At 36.2% G+C, this 22500-nt stretch overlaps 2 protein-coding genes across 4 annotated transcripts in view; one reads left to right on the forward strand and one right to left on the reverse strand.

The window, feature by feature from the left end:
- LOC122252169 (Polypeptide N-Acetylgalactosaminyltransferase 6) overlaps positions 1 to 2624 on the reverse strand; it is a 36163-nt gene extending 33539 nt beyond the window's left edge. The window contains exon 1 of one of the 2 annotated variants that reach the window (XM_086535921.1): positions 2490 to 2624. The gene's annotated coding sequence lies outside the window, so the exon portion shown is untranslated. Of the gene's footprint in view, positions 1 to 526; positions 738 to 2489 lie in introns of those variants that run through there. The other variant, XM_086535920.1, reaches the window with a different exon arrangement.
- Positions 2625 to 2844: 220 nt separating this feature from the next.
- On the forward strand, positions 2845 to 19613 carry l(2)gd1 (lethal (2) giant discs 1). Of its 2 annotated transcripts, none has more exons than XM_043010447.2 (16): positions 2845 to 3042; positions 5878 to 6001; positions 7402 to 7508; positions 7878 to 8098; positions 8549 to 8855; positions 10269 to 10599; positions 11503 to 11660; positions 11980 to 12100; positions 12412 to 12579; positions 13186 to 13382; positions 13669 to 13824; positions 14100 to 14275; positions 14625 to 14745; positions 15026 to 15177; positions 16635 to 16725; positions 16877 to 19613. In XM_043010447.2, exons 1-16 carry the CDS (start codon positions 2959 to 2961, stop codon positions 17000 to 17002), a joined length of 2640 nt encoding a protein of 879 aa, XP_042866381.2. In that variant the 5' UTR covers positions 2845 to 2958; the 3' UTR covers positions 17003 to 19613. The 2 variants fall into 2 exon arrangements, with proteins under 2 accessions (XP_042866381.2, XP_042866382.2); XM_043010448.2 differs by having other exon boundaries at positions 8549 to 8789.
- The last annotated feature ends 2887 nt before the right edge of the window (positions 19614 to 22500 follow it).

The raw sequence follows: 22500 nt of genomic DNA on the forward strand, positions 1-22500 counted from the left end.
ACGGTCCTGACAGACAAGCCAAGCGTAGAGTGCTAATGTTGACCCTCACTCTCCTAAACGCCACCTTCCCATCTCCCCCTCCCTCCTTCCCTCCCTCCCTCTCTTCCTCTCTCTCCCTCCCTCTCTTCCTCTCTCTCTCTCCCTCCCTCTCTTCCTCTCTCTCACTCTCTTCCTGTCATCTTCCCTCGCTATCCCTCCCTTTCTCATCCTTCCTTTCCCTTCCTCCCTCCCTCACTTACTCCTTCCCCCCTCCTCTCCCTCCAACTCCCTCTCTCCTCCTATCCATCTTCCTCCTCCTTCCCACTCCCACGCAACTGAGAATAAGTTGCTTGTTCGTTCCCGTGTCACTCGCAAGGAACACAACCCAAACGCACACCTCCCACCCGCGCACGAGATGTAGCTAGACGAAGATATCCAACTCTTACAAAACGGCGTGAGATTCTCTCTCTCTTTTTTTTTCTTTTTCTTTCGAATGGATAAATAAAAACGTTTCCCTCCGCTCTTGCAACACACGCAACACACATACCTCTCGGCGCGTAAGCACACACGCTGCGTAACAGGCTCTCGCCGAATCCCACAATGCCTCGCCGATGAAGCGGAAGAAAAACCGCGCGCGAGAGAGAGAGGGAGAGACGGACAGTCAAAAACGCGTACCGTCACCACTGTTATACCCGAAGTATATGAAAGACCGACAGTCACTGCCACCGCCGCCACAGCCACCTGTGAGTTGACTGCACCCCCAACTCAACCCCCCTCCCCCCCCCACGTCCCGTCCCGGCCTCCTCCCTTCCCCTTCCCCCCCTCACCTCCCGTCCCTTTCCTCCCGCCCCCATCACGCTCTTCCTTCTCACCCCCCACCCCTCCTCCTCCCCTCTTTAGTCCCTCCCCCTGTGTTAGACCTCCCTTCCTCACCTCCCCCAACTAGACCTCCCTCCCTCCCTCTCTCCCTTACCTCGTCCTCCCCCCCACCCCACACCCACCCCATCCTGTCCCATCTCCGCCCCATTCGCCCTCCGCCCTACGTCGGGCACGCAACATCCCAACCCACCAACCTCGACCTTCCAGTCTAAAGCCAGTCCCAAGTTTTTTTTTCATTTTAATCACCTTTTTTTCTCATTTTCTACCTCAGCTTGAAGTATTCCGACTCTTTGTATATTTTTTTCGAATTCTTAACCTAAGTCTGAAGTTTCCTCAATCTTAGTCTTGAAGAGAAAAAAAAATAACTTTAACCTGAAGTGTTCCGATAGTCTTCCACTCACCTTCGTTCATTTCATCTTTTGACAGATTAACCCAAATAATATCGTCTCCTTTGACCAAGAAATATGTCATTCTTTCGTCATTCCTTGTCCCGAAATCCCATACTGACCTCTGACCTCCAACCAACACGAAAGGTGAAAGTTGCGCGGTAGGAGGCCGGCCGCTGGTTCTTCTTTGCGTTGGGTCACGGCGGACAGTGAAAGTGAGGAGGAGGAAGTAACGTGGGAGGGGGGGGGAGGGGGGAGGGGGGAAGTGAAGGAAGGAAGGAGGGAGGAATAGGAAGGGATAGGATGGGATGGGATGGGATGGGATGGGATGGGATGGGGTGGGGTGGGGTGAGATGGGATGGGATGAGATAGGAGGGGAGGAAGAGGGAGGGAGGAGAGAGAGAGAGGGGAGATACTTTTTTTGACGAATTTATTGAGACAAGTGATTACGTACATCTCAAAAGGATGAGATACCATAGGTTATCCTCACCTCAATAGAGAGAGAGAGAGAGAGAGAGAGAGAGAGAGAGAGAGAGAGAGAGAGAGAGAGAGAGAGAGAGAGAGAGAGAGAGAGAGAGAGAGAGAAAGAGAGGGGGGGGGGGGCAGACAGAGACAGAAACAGTGACAGATAGAGAATTAAGAAATTGAACAATGAGATAGGTGCAGGGAACAGTTTATAAATCATAAAATAAAAAGTTTGATTATCAACTCAAAGTTTGCCGCACATAACTCGGAGATTCATCCTCGAAGAACGAAGTCGCTGTTAATACAATTTCTTAATCGCTTTCAGGAAATTGAAGTTTGAGCATTTCTCAACTAATCTTGACAAATAATACTGATTGCAATTATAACTTGCACGAATGCACTTACTAAACTCTCCCATCCACAATCACACTTCATGAACATGTCAAATGTTAATCAACACCGGAAGTTTTTCATCAAGTGACTAATTAAACTTCACAGATCCCATGAAACAAAATTAAACGTGTCAGTGGTTCGACATTAATCGTATCGAAGCCTCCAACATTCTCCGATTGACATTTTATCACAAAGGTTGCTACGTTACACTCGTATTAACAATTAATAATTCAAACAATCGAATCTTTGCTCATTCCTTCATTCATGACGTCATAGATAGCGACTGATCGAGGCTTCCTTCTCGTTTATTGAACACGATTTTCCGACTCTCGTGTCTTCTTTCTCGTAACTATATATTCAATAAAGAGAATTGCTCATCAAACTTACCTTAATCGTCGTGATGAGTCGACATTCACTCAAAAATAAGAGACAATAACATGTTGAAGTGACCTCTTTGCGTCTGTGATGCTTTCCTGCGCCTTTTGGTCGTCTTTTGTCGGTTTTCTTCTTGATCCCTTACCTTAATGGGATCCGAGGAACACAACCACCTTTGTATATGATTCGATCGTATTTATTGCATTAAATCTCGCAATATATACTCAATTTGCATTGGCAATATATTAGCAGATATATACCCTTACTTAAGAAAGGGTATAATTTGAAGTAAAGACATCCTTACGGCAATATATATAGTAAGAAAATATCTAAAAGACGTATTGCTCAAGTCGGCTATAGTTTTGTTTCAAATATTTCAATCGTCTATAGTTCTCTCAACAGCTGACAGTGAGTAAACAAACGTTCCAGAGAGAAGGAATTTCACACATTAAATCACACCGAAATAAAGTAATGGTGCAAGATGTTCGGTTTCTCTGGACGTAAAGATGATAAAGCTAAGCAGCAGAGGAGAGAACAAGGGCGTAAAGGTGGAAATCTATCACAGGTAAGCGAACGAAAATGGGATTTGAAATTGGGGTTGAAATAGGAAATTACACGAGATATTTCCTGTTTTAGACATCTATTTGAAGTCATTGTAACATGGGTATTTATTTTATGTACTTATTTAGTCACTGGAAATTACAACTTTGGTTAAACACCATATTAAGTAACCGTTGCCAGTAGATATTTCGTCATTGTTGATACTTGTTTCAGGCCAAAAAGTAGAATTCATATTTAATGATGTACTCCATAAAAATCATAAGTAAATATTAACAAGACACCTGCTGCAACCTTTTGAACAGGAGCACGTTCTTATAATTCTATGGCTGTGTTCTATCCAGTTCCACCAGAAACTAAATTCCAACCCAACAATGATGCAATATCATGGCTTTTGAAACTACAGTACTATAGCAAAGCTCTTCCCTGTATATTCTAGCAAGATAGAGCTTGAAAGTTAAATTGCAAGGATTGTCTGCAACCTCTATCCTGCCTGATTATGTGTGATAGAGGTTTGTTGGCCTTTGATGGAGCACCAAAGGCTTGGAAACCAGTGACAGATGCATGATTTTGTTGCAAATCTGAGGGCAACCATGTGTCTTGAAAACATTTATATGATAGAGAATATAGGTTTATGTTATTTGTTTTGAATATATTTCATTACATGTAGTTTCTTGGATAAAGAATATCATTTACTTGTATGTTTGTGTCATTGTATATTAGATCATATGTCAGCCTTCTAACTACAAGTTCCCCAGAACTGGATGTCATGTTAATGCTGGTCTTTTTTTTTTCTTTTTTTTTGTTTCATAGTTTGTACATTCACTGTATGTGTCAGCTTGGCATTGAAAGTAATTAGTAGATAAAACAAAGGGGAAAGCCACCTGATTTTAAAGATACATTTGCCAAAGAGTGTGTTTTCCATGCATTGTCAAACTACAGTCCTGGTCTTTGATGCATGATGTGACACTGTGTATGGTAATTCATGAGATAAGCTCAAGCAAAATTTCAAACAGATTTTTATTTGCTTGTTTTTTTTTTATACAGAACCATTTCACTGAAACACCTGAGCAAACACCTATAATTCACAGTAATAATTTTAAAAATCTGTTATGCTAGACTATTTCTTATAGACTCATTTCGAAGCTAATTTGTTGCATTTTCATATGGTATGTCTGAAAAGGCTTTGGAAACAAAATAGAAGCTGATACAAAGAGCTAAAAGTTAGTGTGAAGTATGTGGCTTGAGGTTACTCAGTCTGATATCAGTCCAGTGTGAGTCAGATCAGTCTTCAGTCAATGTTGCTATTCCTCTCTCTTTTATTTCTTCTTCATATTATTATATATTTATTTATTTATTTATTTATTTATTTATTTATTTATTTATTTATTTATTTATTTATTTATTTATTTTATTTTATTATTATTATTTTTTTTTGGGGGGTGGAATTGCAGTATATTTTTTTTTTTTTTTTTTTTTTTTTTCATTTCTTATCTTTTTGTTTGTTTGTTTCCTTCTTTCTATGTCTTTTATGCAGCTTGAATGGTTTTGACAGTTGTCTTTTTAGGGAAATGAACCATTTGTGAAGTATGACCCTCTAACTATACAAGTTTACAGTCCCGATAACATAGGAGAGCATGAAGTATATCAAGAAAATTATAGGATAAGAGAGGTTGGAAAACAATTCAAAATCTTAAGAAAAAAAAATGTGGAAAAATAAAACCCCTAAGTATTTCGGATGGAATGAGAGACCTCAGAAGTGAGCCATACCACACTTGACCTATCCTAACCTGATTTAAGTTACTCTAACCTAACCTCGATCACTTTGTAGCATCTAGTGAAGCCACTGTACATCGTGTCAAAGTGAAGACCCCCCCAAAAAAATGTTTTATTCACTGGTTGGCCCAAAAGTTTATGTACAAAAACAATTGTCAAACAGTAATGTGACTGCTATCTCCATTATTATTAATTTTCTCACTTGAAAGAAAAATGGTAAGTTTTAAGGAGTTCAGAAGGATATATGATGTGTGATTTTTAAAAAATTAGACGAAGGTTGATTGTAACATAACCAAGTCTTCTTGAGATTCTGTCAGACTATAAATGATGGAGATTTGTTGGCCTTTTCTGAAGGGCCAAAGGCTCAAAATCCACAGTGATTGCCTGAGTCACTGCATATATCTCAGTAACTTATACCTATACCCTTTACTTCCTTATTAACCCACTCACGACGGGGGCATTCCAGCCGGGGCTTTCGAACGCTTAGGCCTAAATCAATTAAATGGCTGGCACCATATTCTGCCACCCGGCCACCGGGCTTTTGAATGAGTGGTACAGTAGTGTACCACCCGTCCAGAGAGGGTTAATCATTGGGATTCCTAAATATCCAATACATGTCATACAGTACAATTTATCATGTAAAAATTAACTTGTGTCTGAAGATATTCACTTGGTTGAAGTCTGATATAAACTAAAATCAGCAGAATTTTCAAACACACTGTTTTACATGAGTGTGAAAACTAGCAGCATTATGTGAAAGAGTGTCTGCAAGAGAGTCAGAGAGGGAGAGGGAAAGAAATAGGGGGAGGGAGAGAAAGAGAGAGAGAGAGAGAGAGAGAGAGAGAGAGAAACAATTAAATTTTCATCACATTGACAGGAATCATTCCTGTATTTATTCAAAACGAGAAAAGCCATCCCAAAAATATTGTCTCAACCCAAAGGGGTTCTTCTAAACTCACTGTACTTTTGTAGCATATACAGTACATATAGTAAGCATTCCTATTACTTTGCTAATTATCATTCATTGGTTTCTAATTTCTTTTTCCCATGTTTCCCACTTCCACAGTTTGGTTTGATGGAAGTGCCCGATATGGACAACCTGACCCTTGGAGCAGACGATGATGATGACGACGGAGACTTGGAGGCTGAGCTGCTCGCCCTCACAGGGGGGGGAAAGAAACCCAAGAAAGGTCAGATGTGTAGAGATTTTATGAGATTTTTATTATTGTACATTTTTGTAGCATTTTTAGTTGATGTATTTTCTGTATTTTTTTCTATTGATGTTTGTTATTATTATTATTATTATTATTATTATTATTATTATTATTATTATTAATAAAAATCAAATGACAATCAAATGTGTGGTAAGGTTGTGAGTATGGATGAGTGGATGCATATGTTTATATTTTTGCCATTATGTTTATTCCATTTTTGGAAAAAAAAAAAAATATATATATATATATGTTTTCTTCTTTTCTTTCTTTCTTTCTTTCTTTTTTTCTTTTTTTTTCAACTTCACATAATGTATAGCAATTATCCCACATAAATCTCACTCTCAGCATGATCAACATTTATAGCATCCTTTAATGTTGAATATTGATTTATACCTGCCATCAATTTTTTTTTTTTTTTTTATCAGTTGGCTCTTAATGGCCCCCTTGCCTTGTTATCAAAGCTTATCAGATACTACACTGACCATACATTCCATAGATTTGCACAGGCTTTAGGTCGATGCTGAAACCATCCATGATTCTCAAAGTGTCTGTCAGTTTCACCTTCTTTAATAGTGTTCATAAGGACCTGCTCTATTTTTTTGTATGGTTTTTAAGGATAGGTTACATGTATGAAAGGGGTTGAGACTCAATGATACAAATTTATTGGATCAAAAGTAAAACCGTACAAGGAAATACATAGCAACTTCAAACTGAAGCAGAAGTCCATTAAACCGAAGCTCACTTATGGACTTGAAGCATAACAAAGAGCTGTGTCACGAGCTATAACATGCAAAAAAAAAAAAAAAAAAAAAAAAAAAAAAAAATCATGGTCACAATAATCATAGTCCAAGTGAAGTCATATAGTAAAGTATACACTTTTGTTGATTTACAGTAATATACACAATTCCATAAAGATATACATATATTGATATTATTCCAGCATTTGTCTTTTAATGATTCGGTAGATTGTTACAATTAGATGCAATGAAGTAAGCGTGGAGTGGATGTTTGTGGTATATTTTCTTTTAAAATTTTCATAATATACATTTTCTGATTATGTACTTATGAACACTTTTCTCTTATCTTCCTACTCTCGCCTATTTTCTCTCTCTTTCTCTCCATCTTCCCTTCTTTCTCTGTCTCACCCTTTTCCCATCTCCCCTTCTCCCTCACCCGTTTTCTCTCTCTTTCTCTCTCTCCTTCTTTCCCCCTTCTCTCTTCCTCTCCCCCCCCCTCTCCTCCTCCTCCTCCTCCTCCTCTTCCTCTTCCTCCCTCTCTTCTTCTCCTTCCTTACCCTCTCTATCCTTCCTCCTTCTTTCTCATTCTCCTTTTCTCCCTTTCTCCCTTTCAATTAATGACCATTTGCATCCTTCCAGCTCCCAAAAAGATTGTTTCTCCACAAGAGCTGGACAAGATGGTAAACGAATGCATGCGGGAAGACTACGATGTAGAGCTCTCAGACGAGGATGACCCAGATCTCTTGGTAAGAAATGGCCTAAGATTTTTAAGCCTTTTTTTTTTTAAGGTGGATAGTGGTGTGTCTGTGTCTTTTTTTTTCTTTTTTTTTTCTTTTTGTTTGGAATTATGTGTAGGGCTTTTGATGATTTCTGCTTTGTTCTGGCTGAAAGAAATTAGTTCATAGATATGTACTGATTTTCTCTCTTTATTTTTCTTTTTCTTACATTTTTTTCACGACACTGGTCAGTTTATTACAGATTGGTCTCGAATCTTTATTTGTTCAGCTCTGTATGTTTGGTGTATACTTCTTTTTCTTTTCCATTCCTGTCTTTAATATATATTTAAACTTTAAATAAGTGAGACTCCTCTATGTAAACCTTGCCTCTCTCTCAAGGCTGAGTTATCTGCCCTGAGCTCCCAAGGTGACAATGAAGAACCAGCACCCTCCCGGCCTCCCCCCGACAACAGTTACCGTAACCCAGAGCCAAGGGGGCACAGACCAGCACCCATGATGGGGGGTAGCAACCTGGTAAACATGCTCGCTGAGAGGGTGGCCATGTACGAAGAAGCTGAAGCTAATGCAAAGGCTTGTGGGGAGACTTCGAGAGCAAGAAGGTAATTTCTTCCTTCTGTATTTCTAAATGTATATGACCACTGGATGTTTTTTCTGTTGCAAAACTCAAAAAATTGTAACCATATGAATAAGATGGTTATACAAGTCATGAGAATGAATTTGAGAGTATTGTTGAAAATTGTAAATGGTATTGCTTTCACAGTAAGAGCACAAGAGCATGCATTTAGATGTGACATATGATCAATATAAAGGAAAAGATATATTTTCTTCCTTAATTGTCTAGGATTGAATGGAACACTAGACAATGTTTTTCATAATCTATATTTCATTTCTTTGCATGATATATCTTTCTATTTCATATAATTAATTTCAAATTCATAACCTCCCCCCCCCAAAAAAAAAAAAAAAAATAATAATAATAATGATAATTTACTCATATATTTGAAACAAAACACGCAACCACAATATAAGCAAGCTAACCTTTCCCGAAGGTTCAACCGAGGGCTGAAAACACTGTACCAGATGCAGAGGACAGTCAAAGCAGGCCAGACTATCAACGAAGAAGACATTCCCCCTGTGGTTGTCGTGAAACACAGTGCCAAATCAGGAGGTTCTGGCAGCACTCCAGCATCAACCCCCTCTCCTGCTGCCACATCTCCTACAGAGGATGCTGCGCCCCCTCCAGTACCCCCCCACAACAGGAACTCCTCAGCTTCATCTCTGGTTCATGAGGTAGCCTTTCACGACCCAAGATATCCCGCACCCCGCGTGTCTTCGAGGACAAGTCCGGTGAAACAGGTTGAGCTGCTTGCATAATCAATCAGATTTAGAAGTATTTTATGATTATTTTTGTCTCATATCTTTATCTTTATCCTTTCTTTTCTTTTCTCTTTATTTTCTATTTTCATTCTTCTTGTAAGCTGTTTAGAAATGTCTTTGGCTTCAGTGCAAAGGAATGCAAGTTAGTCATCTTGTTTTAACTGTGGATACGTTCTTGTGTTTTTTTGCTTTCTTCAGACTTGTACAAAATCTTCAACCCATTGACAACAGGAGTACATGTATATGTTCTCTGTCTATTATGGTTTTGTTTGTTCTTTGTTTTATTTATTGATTTATATTATTTTATTTATTTATTGTTTTTCTTCTTCTGTTCATAAACACTCAAAAAATGGAGAAAACGAGTGAGTTCAGGTACCAATAGTAATTAATTCCTTGATGCTTAAGTACTTTATGGAGCCATCTCTGTGAATAAAAGGACAGAAATCATTATGAACAATGCATATTTCTAGCATCAATGGGTTAATTTGATATTTGCCTTTTTAAGAAATGTATTATATTCTCTTTCTACTCTGTGGGTAAGTGTGTCTTTTTGTTTTTGCTTTTGTTGCATTTGTAGCGTGTTTTAGGGGAGTGGTTAAATCTTTTAAAAAATAATTAATTGAAAATAAATAAATAAATAAATAAATAAATAAGATAAAATAAAAAGCAATTAGACAAATACAAATATAAATATAGATACATACTGTATTGTCATCATCTTTGCCGGAAGAGGTAAGTGAAGATACTTTAAATGGTTAAAAAGCAGAATAATTCTAGCTCATAATACATACTACTTTTTCTAATAGCATTTTGTAGTATTAGAAAAAAAAAACTTAGTCTTTCCCACTCCAAAAGATAAGAGTACAGTCCTGAAGAACCTATTTTACAAGTATCTGTTTTCTGTAACACATTCCTGTAACTCCTTCCTGCTTTATATTTATTCATTAAATATACCATTCCATAAAAGGAATAGCCTTTATGTAATCAAAGGCTAGAGAATGAGTCAGATAATGAAGCCTTAGTAGCTATGGACCTTGATTAGATGTCGAAGCACTATTCCAAGTCACTTAATCCAAACGTTAATTTTGATTCTTGGGAATGGTCGTGTGTTGGTATATGTGGGAATTTTTCTTTGTGAAAGATAGTGCATATGCAATGTTAGTTTCTTTGTTGGCTTGTTAAGTTTTTGTCTGCAGTGAAGGAGGATTGAATTCTGAGGGCTCATTATTATTGCTTTGTGATTTGTAATCAGAGAGGAAGTAACTAAGTATTCTTGATTCATAGTCAAATGAATAGCTGATGAATGCTGCACTTCCAAGTATTGCAATATGATTAAAAGCTATCAGTTTAGACATTTTCAAAAGATGAACAGACAACAAATTTAAATTGCAGGATACCTCTGCCAACCATACCAACCGGCCTGCGCCCCCTCCCCCACGCACAACGCCTCCCTCCGGCCCTCCCCTCCAGCGCTCTATGTCCTCCTCTGGCCCAGCAACCGCAGTGAGGACACGCCACACCGAATACAAGATGGCCGCCCTCGAAGCCAAGAAGAAAGGGGACAAAGAAACCGCCATCATGTACATGAGGATTATGAAGCAGCTCGAGCCCATGCTGACCGCAGCCGAGAGTGGGCAGGCTGTGGACCTTGCAACACTGCCTGGGCCACCGGGAACATTTGTGTTGCAGGCCTCACCGCAACCCAAACCTCAGCCAGAAATAGGTGAGTTGGTAGTTGCAGTTTTGAACAGGTTTTCTGTGTTGTTTGGGGATTTACTTTTTATATTTTGGTGTACTTATGTTTTATTCTTATATAAGCTTAATATATATATATATATATATATATATATATATATATATATATATATATATATATATATATATATATAATATATATTATATATATATAATATACATATATATATATATATATATATTATATATATATATATATATATATATATATATATATTATATAATATATATATATATATATATATATATATATATATATATATATATATATATATATATATTATATATATATAATATATATATAAATATATATATATTTATAAATATATATATATATATATATATATATATATATATATATATATATATATATATATATATATATATATATATATATATATATATATATATATATATATATATATATATATATATATATATATATATATATATATATGTATATATATATATATATATATATATATATATATATATATATATATATATATATATATATATATATATATATATATATTATATATATATTATATATATATATATATATATATATATATATGTATATATATATATATATATATATATATATATATATATATATATATATATATATATATATATTTATATTACACACACACACACACACACACACACACACACACACACACACACACACACACACACACACACACACACACACACACACACACACACACACACACACACACACACACACACACACACACACACACTCAAACACACACAAATAAACAAACAAATACGCACATGCACATAAATACACACACACATATACTGACAGTTGAAATGACAATTCTTACAATTTCCACAACAGTGTCAGCTCAGCCAGTTGCCCATGATAACGTACCTGCTCCCCCACCTGTTGCTGACGAACCTGCCAGTGCCCCCGATGGCCCTGCAGGTCCAACGACAGTCTTAGAGGCATTGGAACAACGATTAGCAAAATATACTGAACAGCGAGACAAAGCAAAGGTACGGCATATGATACTAATCCACTTTTTAATAATTTCCGAGTCAGATTGCCTTGAATCATATCTTAAGTGTAGAATAAGAATGAATTACTAATTTTCTTTTTCTCTTCTTTCTCTTTTTTTCATCCATATAAATGTTAAAAAGGATATGAGAATGTACAATCACATCTATTTTCATGTTATATATAAACCAGTATGAATGGTAAATGCATTTTGTCCTTAACTAATCACTTTAAAAGTACTGTGAACTACCTTAACCACTTACAAATAACCCACACTATGGTTAACCACCATGCGCATGTGACACCATTTCTTTCCAGAATGAAGGAAATGCCCGCAAGGAACGCATGAACCAGCGCATCATGAAGCAGTTTCAGGATGCAATTAAGTATCACAAAGCCGGCAAACCTGTGCCGTTTGATGAGCTTCCTTGTCCTCCTGGTAAGATGTGTCCTCCTCTGCCACTTCTTTCTTCTCCTCACCTCTTCTCTCTTTTTCTCTGTTATTCTCTCCTCCTTCATCCACCCTCCTCTGATCCCCTTTGTTGATGTTTGCTAGGGTTTTTGTGTTTATAGGTCTTAGTATGATAAGTTTTCAATGAAGATTGATAAAATGTTATAGAGAATGAGTTTTGCTGCAAAAACTGTTATTGTCTATGCAAAAATGTAAATATTATGTAGAAGGCAGTATAAAGGTAGGAAGCACCTTATCAAGAAATGTACAATTTTTTACTTTTATTTTTATTTTTACAGGCTTCCCTCCTATCCCCATTGGTGACAGCAAGCCACCAGCTGCTGCCTCTGATGCAGCTCCACCTCAGGCAGATCCCAGCACAGGAGGACCTCCAGCTGCTAAACAGCCCAGACCAGAGGATGCTCAGGCTGGAAATGAGAGTAAAAAGACAGCACCAACACCTAATGGTTTGTTGAACTGTTCTTTGTGTACTTCTTCATGTTCTTACTCTCTCTCTCGTCTTTTTTTTCCTTTATTATTTCAAATGTGATTATAGCATGGATTTACTCTGCTTTCAACCTCTACTGTGGACACCATCAATATGTTCTTTTAGTCTTATTTCTTTAACCTAATATATAGATAACCACTTCAAAATTTCTGTAATCTGATATGTTAACCCATTGCATGAGAGTGTCATGACATACATGACGGCCTAATGTGTCTATGATGCAACAGCGGGATCTGCTCACAGTTGAAGCGTGCACACAGTCATCAAGTATTATGATATGGTTATATGGAAAAATATTGTTTGGGCTAGTCTGCACTACCCAGAGGGCGCAGAAAACACTTTCCCCATCCTTCTAATTTTTAGCCAGTGCTACTAGTGTTGTAGACCGCTTGTCCTGATGCCCAGCTGAGGTAGAATATATGGCATAGTATAGAAAAAGCCCAAACATTTCAGTCTCTCAAACTTTAATATTCCACAGTTACGTAAGTTGATATTAACATTTTAGAAGTGCATTTGGGGTAACAATGATTATAGAATAAAAGGGAAAAACTTGATTTTCTTCCAGTCCGCAAGGCGCCTCAGTCTCGTGTAGAAAAGCAATTGGCTTTCCTGATAAAGAGACAAAATCAGTTCAAGCAAGCAGCCCTGGAAGCAAAGAAACGCGGAGAGATTGAGCAAGCGAAGGAATATCTCCGGATGAGCAAGGGCTTCAACCAACTCATTGATGCTAGTCGTGGCGGTCTGCCTATTGATATGAACACTGTAAGTTGTTTAGGGAATCTTTCCAGGAATGTTTGTGGATTTTTTAACTAGTCATTTTCCTCTTCTTTTCTTTTATTTTTTTTATCTCCAATCATCTCCTTCTTTTTCTTCTTCTTCTTTTTCTTGGTCATCTTATTCTTCTTCTTCCCCATCCTCATCTTTTTCCCCCACCCTCTCTTCCTTCATATCCCCCTCCTCAAATATATAAGAAATTGAATTTATCATCAAATTTATTACTTCCATCTCTCTACCTCCAGCACTTCACATTTTGAAACTATCCTAACAGGTGCCAGTACCACCGCAAGAGCAGATTCCCACAAGCAGTAACATAGACTTTGAACTGGTGGACGCGGAGGATTGCGTTGTCGCCCCGGCCAGTGTCAGTGGAGACGCAGCTGTAACTTATGCCAAGCTTGAAGAGGATCTTATCGCTCAGATAAAAGTGAGGGATTTTCTTCTCACCTTTCCCTTTTTTTAAGATATTTTATTCTTTTGCCTTTTTTTTCACATTAGGAAATGGTATAATCATCATAGTTATTATCATCATTATTCTTATTTCTTCAGTTCCCCCCGAGATATTTTTGTACATCTCTGTTGTGAGATTCAAGTCAAAGTCAATGAAAGAAATTAAAGTAGAAATATCAAAAAGTTAGATGGTACTGTGTAGAACAAAAAAATTTGGTTTTATATGTAATTAACCACCTGGGTCTTCTACAGATGTGTGCTCACACCCGAGAACATTTCAAAGCGACAGGAGACGTTGCAAGTTCCAACAGATTTGAACAGTTGATCCTTCACACCAAAAAAGACTTAGATGCAGTGAGAGCAGCTTGTAAGAGAGGTGACACGATACCGCGTTTCCATTACGAAAATAGGTCCTTTACTATAGTGCAGTGAGTATCATTACCATGTATTATTACTTGATAATTACATGTATCAACTTTTTTTGTGTGCTTGTGTGTGTGCGTGTGCTTGTGCTTGTGTGTACGTAGGTACCTGTGCATGGGTGTGGGTGTGATTATGGGTATGTATGTGAGTGAATGAATAAATGAATGAATGAATGAAAGGTCCACCAGTTAGCTTGAGTCAATGAATAATGATTTATGTATTGATATCTGTAGACTTCAGGCTGAAGAGAACTTTACACCCATTTATGGTCGTGGTATTATCTAGCCATTTACATATTGCAAATCTGTGCTCATATTGTTGGTACACCTCATTCACTGTGATTTTTATCGGCAGATGTAACACAGACTTGAATGATTCCGATTGTGAAGCTTGTGTGTTGAGGGGCGTCAACTTCAATGTCCAGAACCCTAAAGATGTTGATACATATGTAAGGCTAGAGTTCCCGTATCCTTCCGTAAGTATTGGAGCAAATCTTTGGGTCTTTCTTTTTCTTTTTTTGTGTATGTATGTGTATGGAATTATTGGTCATATGTTTCATTTTTGTATTATGTGTTAGACACCAATGTCTTGCACAAATCACAGTAGATGATTATATCAGTTAGTTCAGGTTATGAGTTTCAGGTGTTACATGTTAACCTGATTTCCAAATTAGAATGAATTCAGAGTTGGCCTTCTTGTACTGTCAAAATCTGATGAAGTCGCTCCATTTTCCACTAATGAATGATGATTTTCAGGACAATCCTCCCCAAGATCGTTCTACTGTGGTGAAGGACACAAACAATCCCGAATACAACCACAAGGTAGTTTTTAGCATCGACCGCAAGGCGAGAGCCCTCGCTCGTGTGTTCAAGAGGCATGCTCTTAAAGTCCAAGTGTGGGCCAAAGGGTAAGTGGTGTATTTGGCTTTACAATGAATGAGCTCATTTTAAACATGATTTTGTTAGCAGTAAAGTTGTTTTTTTATTTAACTCTTGTCCTATGGAGAGAAAAGGATTCTTAACCACCTAAGGACTACTATTCTTCAGCTTGTCCTTGCTCCCTAGCTATAAAATAACATGAATTTTTATATTTTGGAGAGCTTGTATATGAAAGAAAGTGGAAATGACATAGAAAAATGAAAGAAAATATATATTCACCATAATTCATCTAGTTGATAAATCATGTATGAACTGTATAGAGGGAGAGGAGAGACTTTTTTTTTACTTTGACGAGTTTATTGAGACAAGTGATTACGTACATCTCAAAAGGATGAGGTAACATAGGTTATCCTCACCCCAATCTTAGTCCCTCTTTGGGCTCACATATATTTTACAAAACCTTACAGCTATGTCAACATGTTGAAATATATACAGAGCAAAAGACGGGTCAATCACAAGCATACTAGGGGAAGTGAGCAGGGGATGGGATGGTGAGTCTGCTGGTTTCTGAATACATGTAGGAGATATTTGAGAAAGGATTAGATCTGAGGAGAAGCCACCCAGACACATAGGAAAAGAATCAGGGGGTAGAGTTGGATAGCAGGAGGATAGTTCTCTGAAACCTTGAGGCAGCTGGAGGAAAGGTGCCAAACAGTATCAAATATCATAGTTTTTCCTCACACTGAAATAAAGCCCACCAGAATTCAAAAGCTAAAGCTCTATCAAGGTGTTTCAGCTGGAAGAGTAGATATATTGTTTTGATTGAGGTGGCTTGGACTTTAGGAGCTAAAATAACAGTAAAGAGTTAGTTATGTTCAACCGGTTATGTGCATGATGCCAAGAAAAAGAATGTCAGGATCACTAAGGGATCCAGGGGTTGTTGCAGGTCCAATAAGGCAATTGGAGGAGACAGAATTTATAAATCACGACTCGTACTGAACTAACAACCCCTCCAAGCCAGCGTACCAGCTTAAGGCAAGAGTTTCCCTGACTGACCTGGCTTGTAGCATGGGTCAGGTAACAAGAAAGACCCACCTACCACTGTGATGCCTTGCACAGAAGTGCACATCTAAGGGATATGATAAAGAGTAATGATGAGAATGGAAGAAATTAGTTCAGTTCAGTTCAGACAGATTTGTGAAGACGTCGCTTCGCCTGGGCTATATGCACAAGGCTGCCCGGCCTCTCTCAGCTATGAGTGCTGACTCACCTTATCTAATTAGTCTTAACCCTATGACGACGGTGTGTCACACTCGTGTGACACAGCCAAACTCCCGATGCCGGGGCGTCGTGCCAGTGTGACAATTTCAATGCAATATTGCAATCGCCCGGCATAGGGGTCTTCGCGTAGCGAGTGCCCCGTCGGGAAAGGGTTAAGTAATATATTTGTTATGAGAAGTGATTAATTATTAATTTTTATTTCCAGTGGCTGGTTCCATCGTGACACAATGTTAGGCCAGGTGAAAATACCTCTGGTCGACTTGGAAACAAAGTGCACCATACATGAGTCATATGATGTAAGTACTTTTTTGCATGCACCGTTAAGTAAACTTTTTTTCTTAGATAGTTCAATGAAATATAACAGATTTTATTTTGTAGCCTGAATTTATGTTATACATTTCTCAGATATACCATATTTTCATTGATTTTCATTTCATTTCTTCACAGTTGATGGATGAGAAGAAGCGTATGGTAGGTGGGAAGCTCGAAGTAAAAGTCCGCGTCAGAAACCCCATTGTAGCGAAACAGCTTGAAAAGGTCACTGAGAGATGGTTGGTCATTGACGGATTTTGAGGAAAATGGATTAGCTCGATGAAATACTTCTTCAGCGTTCATGCTTTTTGTTTTTATTTCCTGAAGTTGATAGCCATTTTAAAATTGCTCTCTTTCCGCCAAACAGGTAAACCCATATAGCTTTGAATTCTGTAAGGATTTTACCAAAGTTAGTTTTATATGACACTCATACTTGCCATTTCTTTGCCATTTCTTTGTACAGTTTTATAGGTAAAAACATATAGAATATGTCTACTAAGAAACAGTATAGATTATTTTTAATTTTTATTATAGTCACCCCGGTGCAGTTCATTATTCAAGTCACGTGTAACAGTGTTACTCGCTACTGAATCTGTCCTCTCTCAAAATAAATTGGCACAATATACAATATATTACCTCTGCAGGATTTTGAGGTTTGTTACTAATAAAATTTACTAGCTGCAGCTGCCTACAGTGTTATGCATTTTTCACACTAAAATTGGCCTATTATGATAAGATTTGCTCTTGCTTTTGTTTGTTTTTTTATTGCAGATTTGTAATGACCTCAGTAAACTAAGTCACTGTGGCAAAAGGGGGGGGGGGAAACATTAATCATTAAAGTGCAATATGCAAACAGCAGCCCTATATTATGGATAACATTCTAAAATCTCTATTGATTTTATGGTGGGAGGAATATGAGGAACATCAGATCTATCTACTTTACCTCCCCATAAATGCACTGTATTTTTATGGAATACAGTGCATTTGTGATGAAACCTCCATTTTCACTCTTGGTAGCAGTCACGCTTACTGTAGTATTTTCTGCTTTATTATCTGCCTTGTGTTCTCTATAGTCCCCGTTATTTCTTAAATTATTATACCTTTCGTTCTGTTCCCCTCTTTTTTTTTTTTCTTACTTTCTTTTGCTTTGTTCTCACATTTCTATAAGAAGATTGTAGATATGACTTCAATTTTGCTCAGTGGATTAAAGGAATTAGATTGAAACACTTAGAAATATTATGAAAACCAGCTGAAATATTATGAAAACCAGCTGAAATATTATGAAAACCAGCTGAAAAATTTTGTAAAACAGCTGAAATATTATGAAAACCAGCTGAAATATTATGAAGACCAGCTGAAGCATCTGTTACTGTTTGGTTTTATTATTAGTCAGCTTACATGGTTCCTTAAGGTCAGACAGATCCTGCCATGCTTAGCTTTAATCCTAAGGCTGTGTTTTGATTCGAGGAAAAAAAAAACACTTGTAATTACCCTAATTAATTACTTGTAATTCTAGTTAATTAATCCACATATGCATAATAGGATGTAAAGGGTATAGATATTTACCTTTTTAGGTTTGTTTGTTTGTTTGTTTGTTTTCTGCCAGTCATGAGTGCCATTATTTTATGTAGATGCATTTATTAAAGTGTTAATACTCAATAAAGGACCAGCTTGAGTTACTGTTTAGGCACAAAAGAGATTTGATTACTCCAAGACTATATTTTGTAACTAATTATGAAAGGTTTACTTTTAATATAAGGAAATACCTAAATAAGTAAAAGTCTGCCACTTCTTATTATAATTCATACTTTGAAATATGATAACCTTTCAACTATCAAACATATTTATCCATTGACATAATCTTTTGTTAACTTGACTTACAACCAGAAGGGCAGTATCAAACACCTTTTGTTTGTAGCGCATAAAGGTATGAGGAGTAACTGATGTAAACTAAAGGAATTGATTATTTTATGTCATTATGAACAAGTTCAGGGATGATGTCATAAGCTGGCATATGTTAACTGATTATTGGGGGGGGTTAATATGTTTTTATTTTTCTCTTTCTCATTTTTCCCCCATTTCTGCTTCAAAATTAAATGAAAGAGAAGGAAAAAAATATATATTTTAGAATGCGAATCTGTTTTGTATGCTTACTCTAATCTAATGCAAACTAAATGTGATATTATTGCCTATTCAAAATAAGCTAAAAAGTATAGTAACCATAGATTGTACTGTAGATAAGAATTAGCCGGTGTTAGGTAAAGTTAGGACTTCATATTGGGTACCATAGGAATTTTTAGATGTTATTTTGAATTCAATTTGAAATCAAAGACCTGTGGAATGACGAGGCTTTTCCTATTGCATTTGTAAGTGCCTACAATATTTTTGGATTGGGGAGGTTTCACGTCAGCATCGAGGAAGCTCCAAGTGCAAAATCACATTTACTCATGTTTGGTCAAGATGATTCTTGTAATAGGTATATAAATGGCATTAGACTTGTGGTGTCATCAGTAAAGTTGTATTCTCTATATTATATAAATCTTTTATGTGTAAAGGGGTGAGTTCGCCAGTGATTAAATTAATGACGTTCGGGCAAAATTTTTATTGTTGGTATTTGATACTTCAACGGGTTTCTGGCACGAGCCATGGATGGTAATGTGTAGGGACTTTTTTATGAAGTAATTTGTTCACTTGATTTGTACCAAGAAGTGGTCATAGATAGTGTGACGTAATCCTTTTCTTTCGTAGTAAGCTGGTAAGGTCTAGTGATTTTGAATTAGAATACTGTCCTATATTCTCCTTAGGGGAAAAATATATTTAAAATGTTTTTAAGAATTATATAGATAAGATATAATAAAAATGAAAAACCTTGTTTTATTGTTTTATTTTTTTATACATAAATAATTATTTGGTTGATTGTTTTATTTTTAATTTTTAGTGAAGCTTGTAAATAGTTAGAAGCATATAAGAAAGTTCTGTGTTACTCTTTCTTATTATGAAGCATACACTTAAAAGAATGTCATTATTGATCTAAACTTAACCAGTTGTTAAATTATACAACCAGTTGATCATATATTTTTTTACTCAAATTAACTTTTGGCTCAAAAATAATGTTTCCTAATATGATGCTACAACAATTTGCTCTGACATCATATTTTACTGTTCTCTGTGTATGTTTACTGTTGAAAAGTTCCTGTATATTTAATCCATTCTATATTTACAGTCTGTCTGAATAATAATGTGGAGTTAAATATAGTTCTCCTTTGAAAGGTATATACATTAAGTTATTATCCTGATAGACAATATACTTATTTTTATATGTATATGTATCATTATGTATACATAAACATACAGACACACTCTTCTCTCTCTCTCTCTCTCTCTCTCTCTCTCTCTCTCTCTCTCTCTCTCTCTCTCTCTCTCTCTCTCTCTCTCTCTCTCTCTCTCTCTCTCTCTCTCTCTCTCTCTCTCTCTCTCTTTTAATACCTATAACACCTGCATTACATCTCTGTCTCTGTATGTCTCTAACTCTGCCTCACAGTATTTGTATGTATATGTATCATTATATATGCATAATTACACAGGCAAACACACACCACATTACCACAATTTGGTATATCGAGAACAATATACTCAAAAAAAAAAAAATAAATAAAGTATCTCCTAACGGCATTAAACAAATGCCTGATGGTATATCTTCGAGGGTTTCCAAAATATGCCATGAACTCAGTAAAGAGAATCTCCCAAAAACATGGAAATTGGCAAATTTTACACCCTATTTATATATACAAGAGTGATTATAAGCAAAACCTGAACTACAGACTGGTATCACAAGCAAGTGTAGTATGTGAATTACTAGAAAAGACAATTCGAAAAATTACTAGAAAAGACAATTCGAAAAATTACTAGAAAAGACAATTCGAACAATTACTAGAAAAGACCATTCGAAAAATTACCAGAAAAGACAATTCGAAAAATTACCAGAAAAGACAATTCGAACAATTACTAGAAAAGACAATTCGAACAATTACTAGAAAAGACAATTCGAACAATTACTAGAAAAGACAATTCGAACAATTACTAGAAAAGACAACTCGAAAAATTACCAGAAAAGACAATTCGAAAAATTACTAGAAAAAAAAACAATTCGAAAAATTACTAGAGAAGACAATTCGAAAAATTACTAAAAAAGACAATTCGAAAAATTACTAGAAAAGACAATTCGAAAAATTACTAGAAAAGACAATTCGAAAAATTACTAGAAAAGACAATTCGAAAAGTTATTAGAAAAGACAATTCGAAAACAATGGGTCAGCAAGCTAAGAAACATGTATGATACCAAACAAGCAATTTCTATTAATGGAGGTCAGGTCATACTGATATACTACGACAGCGAGAAGGTTGGGTAGGTTATATATACTTAGATTTCATAAAGGTCTTTCACAAAGTGTCACATGATAGACTGATATGGAATCTGGAACACGAAAATGTAGGTTGAGGAAAACTCCTTGAATGGATGACGACTTTTTTCATATGAAAGAAAAATGAGTTCAGTAGTGAAAGTAAATACATGAAGACAAGTGGAGTACCACAAGTATCAGTATTAGCACCCATTATGTTTATTATTTTCATTAATGATCTGGGATCGAATTTAAGTCAGAACTATCTGAAATTATTTGCAGACGATGCAAAAACTCCAAAAGGACATGGAAAGTTTGTTCTAATAGAGTTGTACTTGGGTTGCAGAATACAACACCAATAAATGACATGTGGTCAGATACAATAATAGAATATCTCGATCCACTACAAGTTATGGGAAGCAATATTAGTTACTCGGAATACTTGCAAATGGGAATCTAAACCTGGAGGATCACATTAATGATAAAGATCACAAAATGCGATCACTGATTGCAAACATGATAAAAGCCTTCACGAAGATATAGCAAAGAAAAGTATCATAAGACCTCTAGAATTCGGAATATGGAATCCACTTTTTAATAAGGATGTAGGTAAGCTAGACGACGTTATACACGCCATCGGAAAGTTTCGCCGTATATACACATTTTACATAGTTCCATTTGTATATATAAATTATAGTTGCATGTATGTATACACATTATTTTCTTGTCTTTATCGAAAAAATGATCAGAAATACAAAACTTTTTGTCACCCCTTAGAACAGGGTGAGCGAAATTGCTACAAGAGGTTTAGTGCGATCTCGCGCAATCTCGCGAAATCTCCCGGTTGCAACTTGCTTGCCATATTGCTAAAAGGAGCGGAAATAGGTAAATATCCGCCCCGTCGTATTTGGGGGAAAAGACCTGAACTATGAATGCGGACTGAAGAAATTAAAACTTACAGAACTGGAAGAATTAAGAAAACAGTGTGACATGATTAGGGTTTCCAATCATGTGTCAGGAACAGTAAAGTTAGACCTGGTAATAAAAATGTAAATATAGTTCTTGAAATAAGATTGTGTGATAAATGGAAAATCCTTTTAGAAAACGATGTATGTACCAAAAACATAAATCAATTCGAAAAGTTATAAAAATTGAAACTTCCACATGAGGAAGTTGGATTTGGTACAATAAGCTGGATTCAATCAGGAACCTGGGTTCAAGGTAAAGGTTGTGGAAGAGATGCGATAATACATTGCTGAATTGGAATTTATATGTGTGTATTTATGTATATATATATATATATATATATATATATATATATATATATATATATATATATAGATATATATATAGATATAT

This window comes from Penaeus japonicus, unplaced genomic scaffold (assembly GCF_977035675.1).
Source record: "Penaeus japonicus unplaced genomic scaffold, GWHDUDI00000001_assembly GWHDUDI00000004, whole genome shotgun sequence".
Taxonomy (NCBI): Eukaryota; Metazoa; Arthropoda; class Malacostraca; order Decapoda; family Penaeidae; genus Penaeus; species Penaeus japonicus.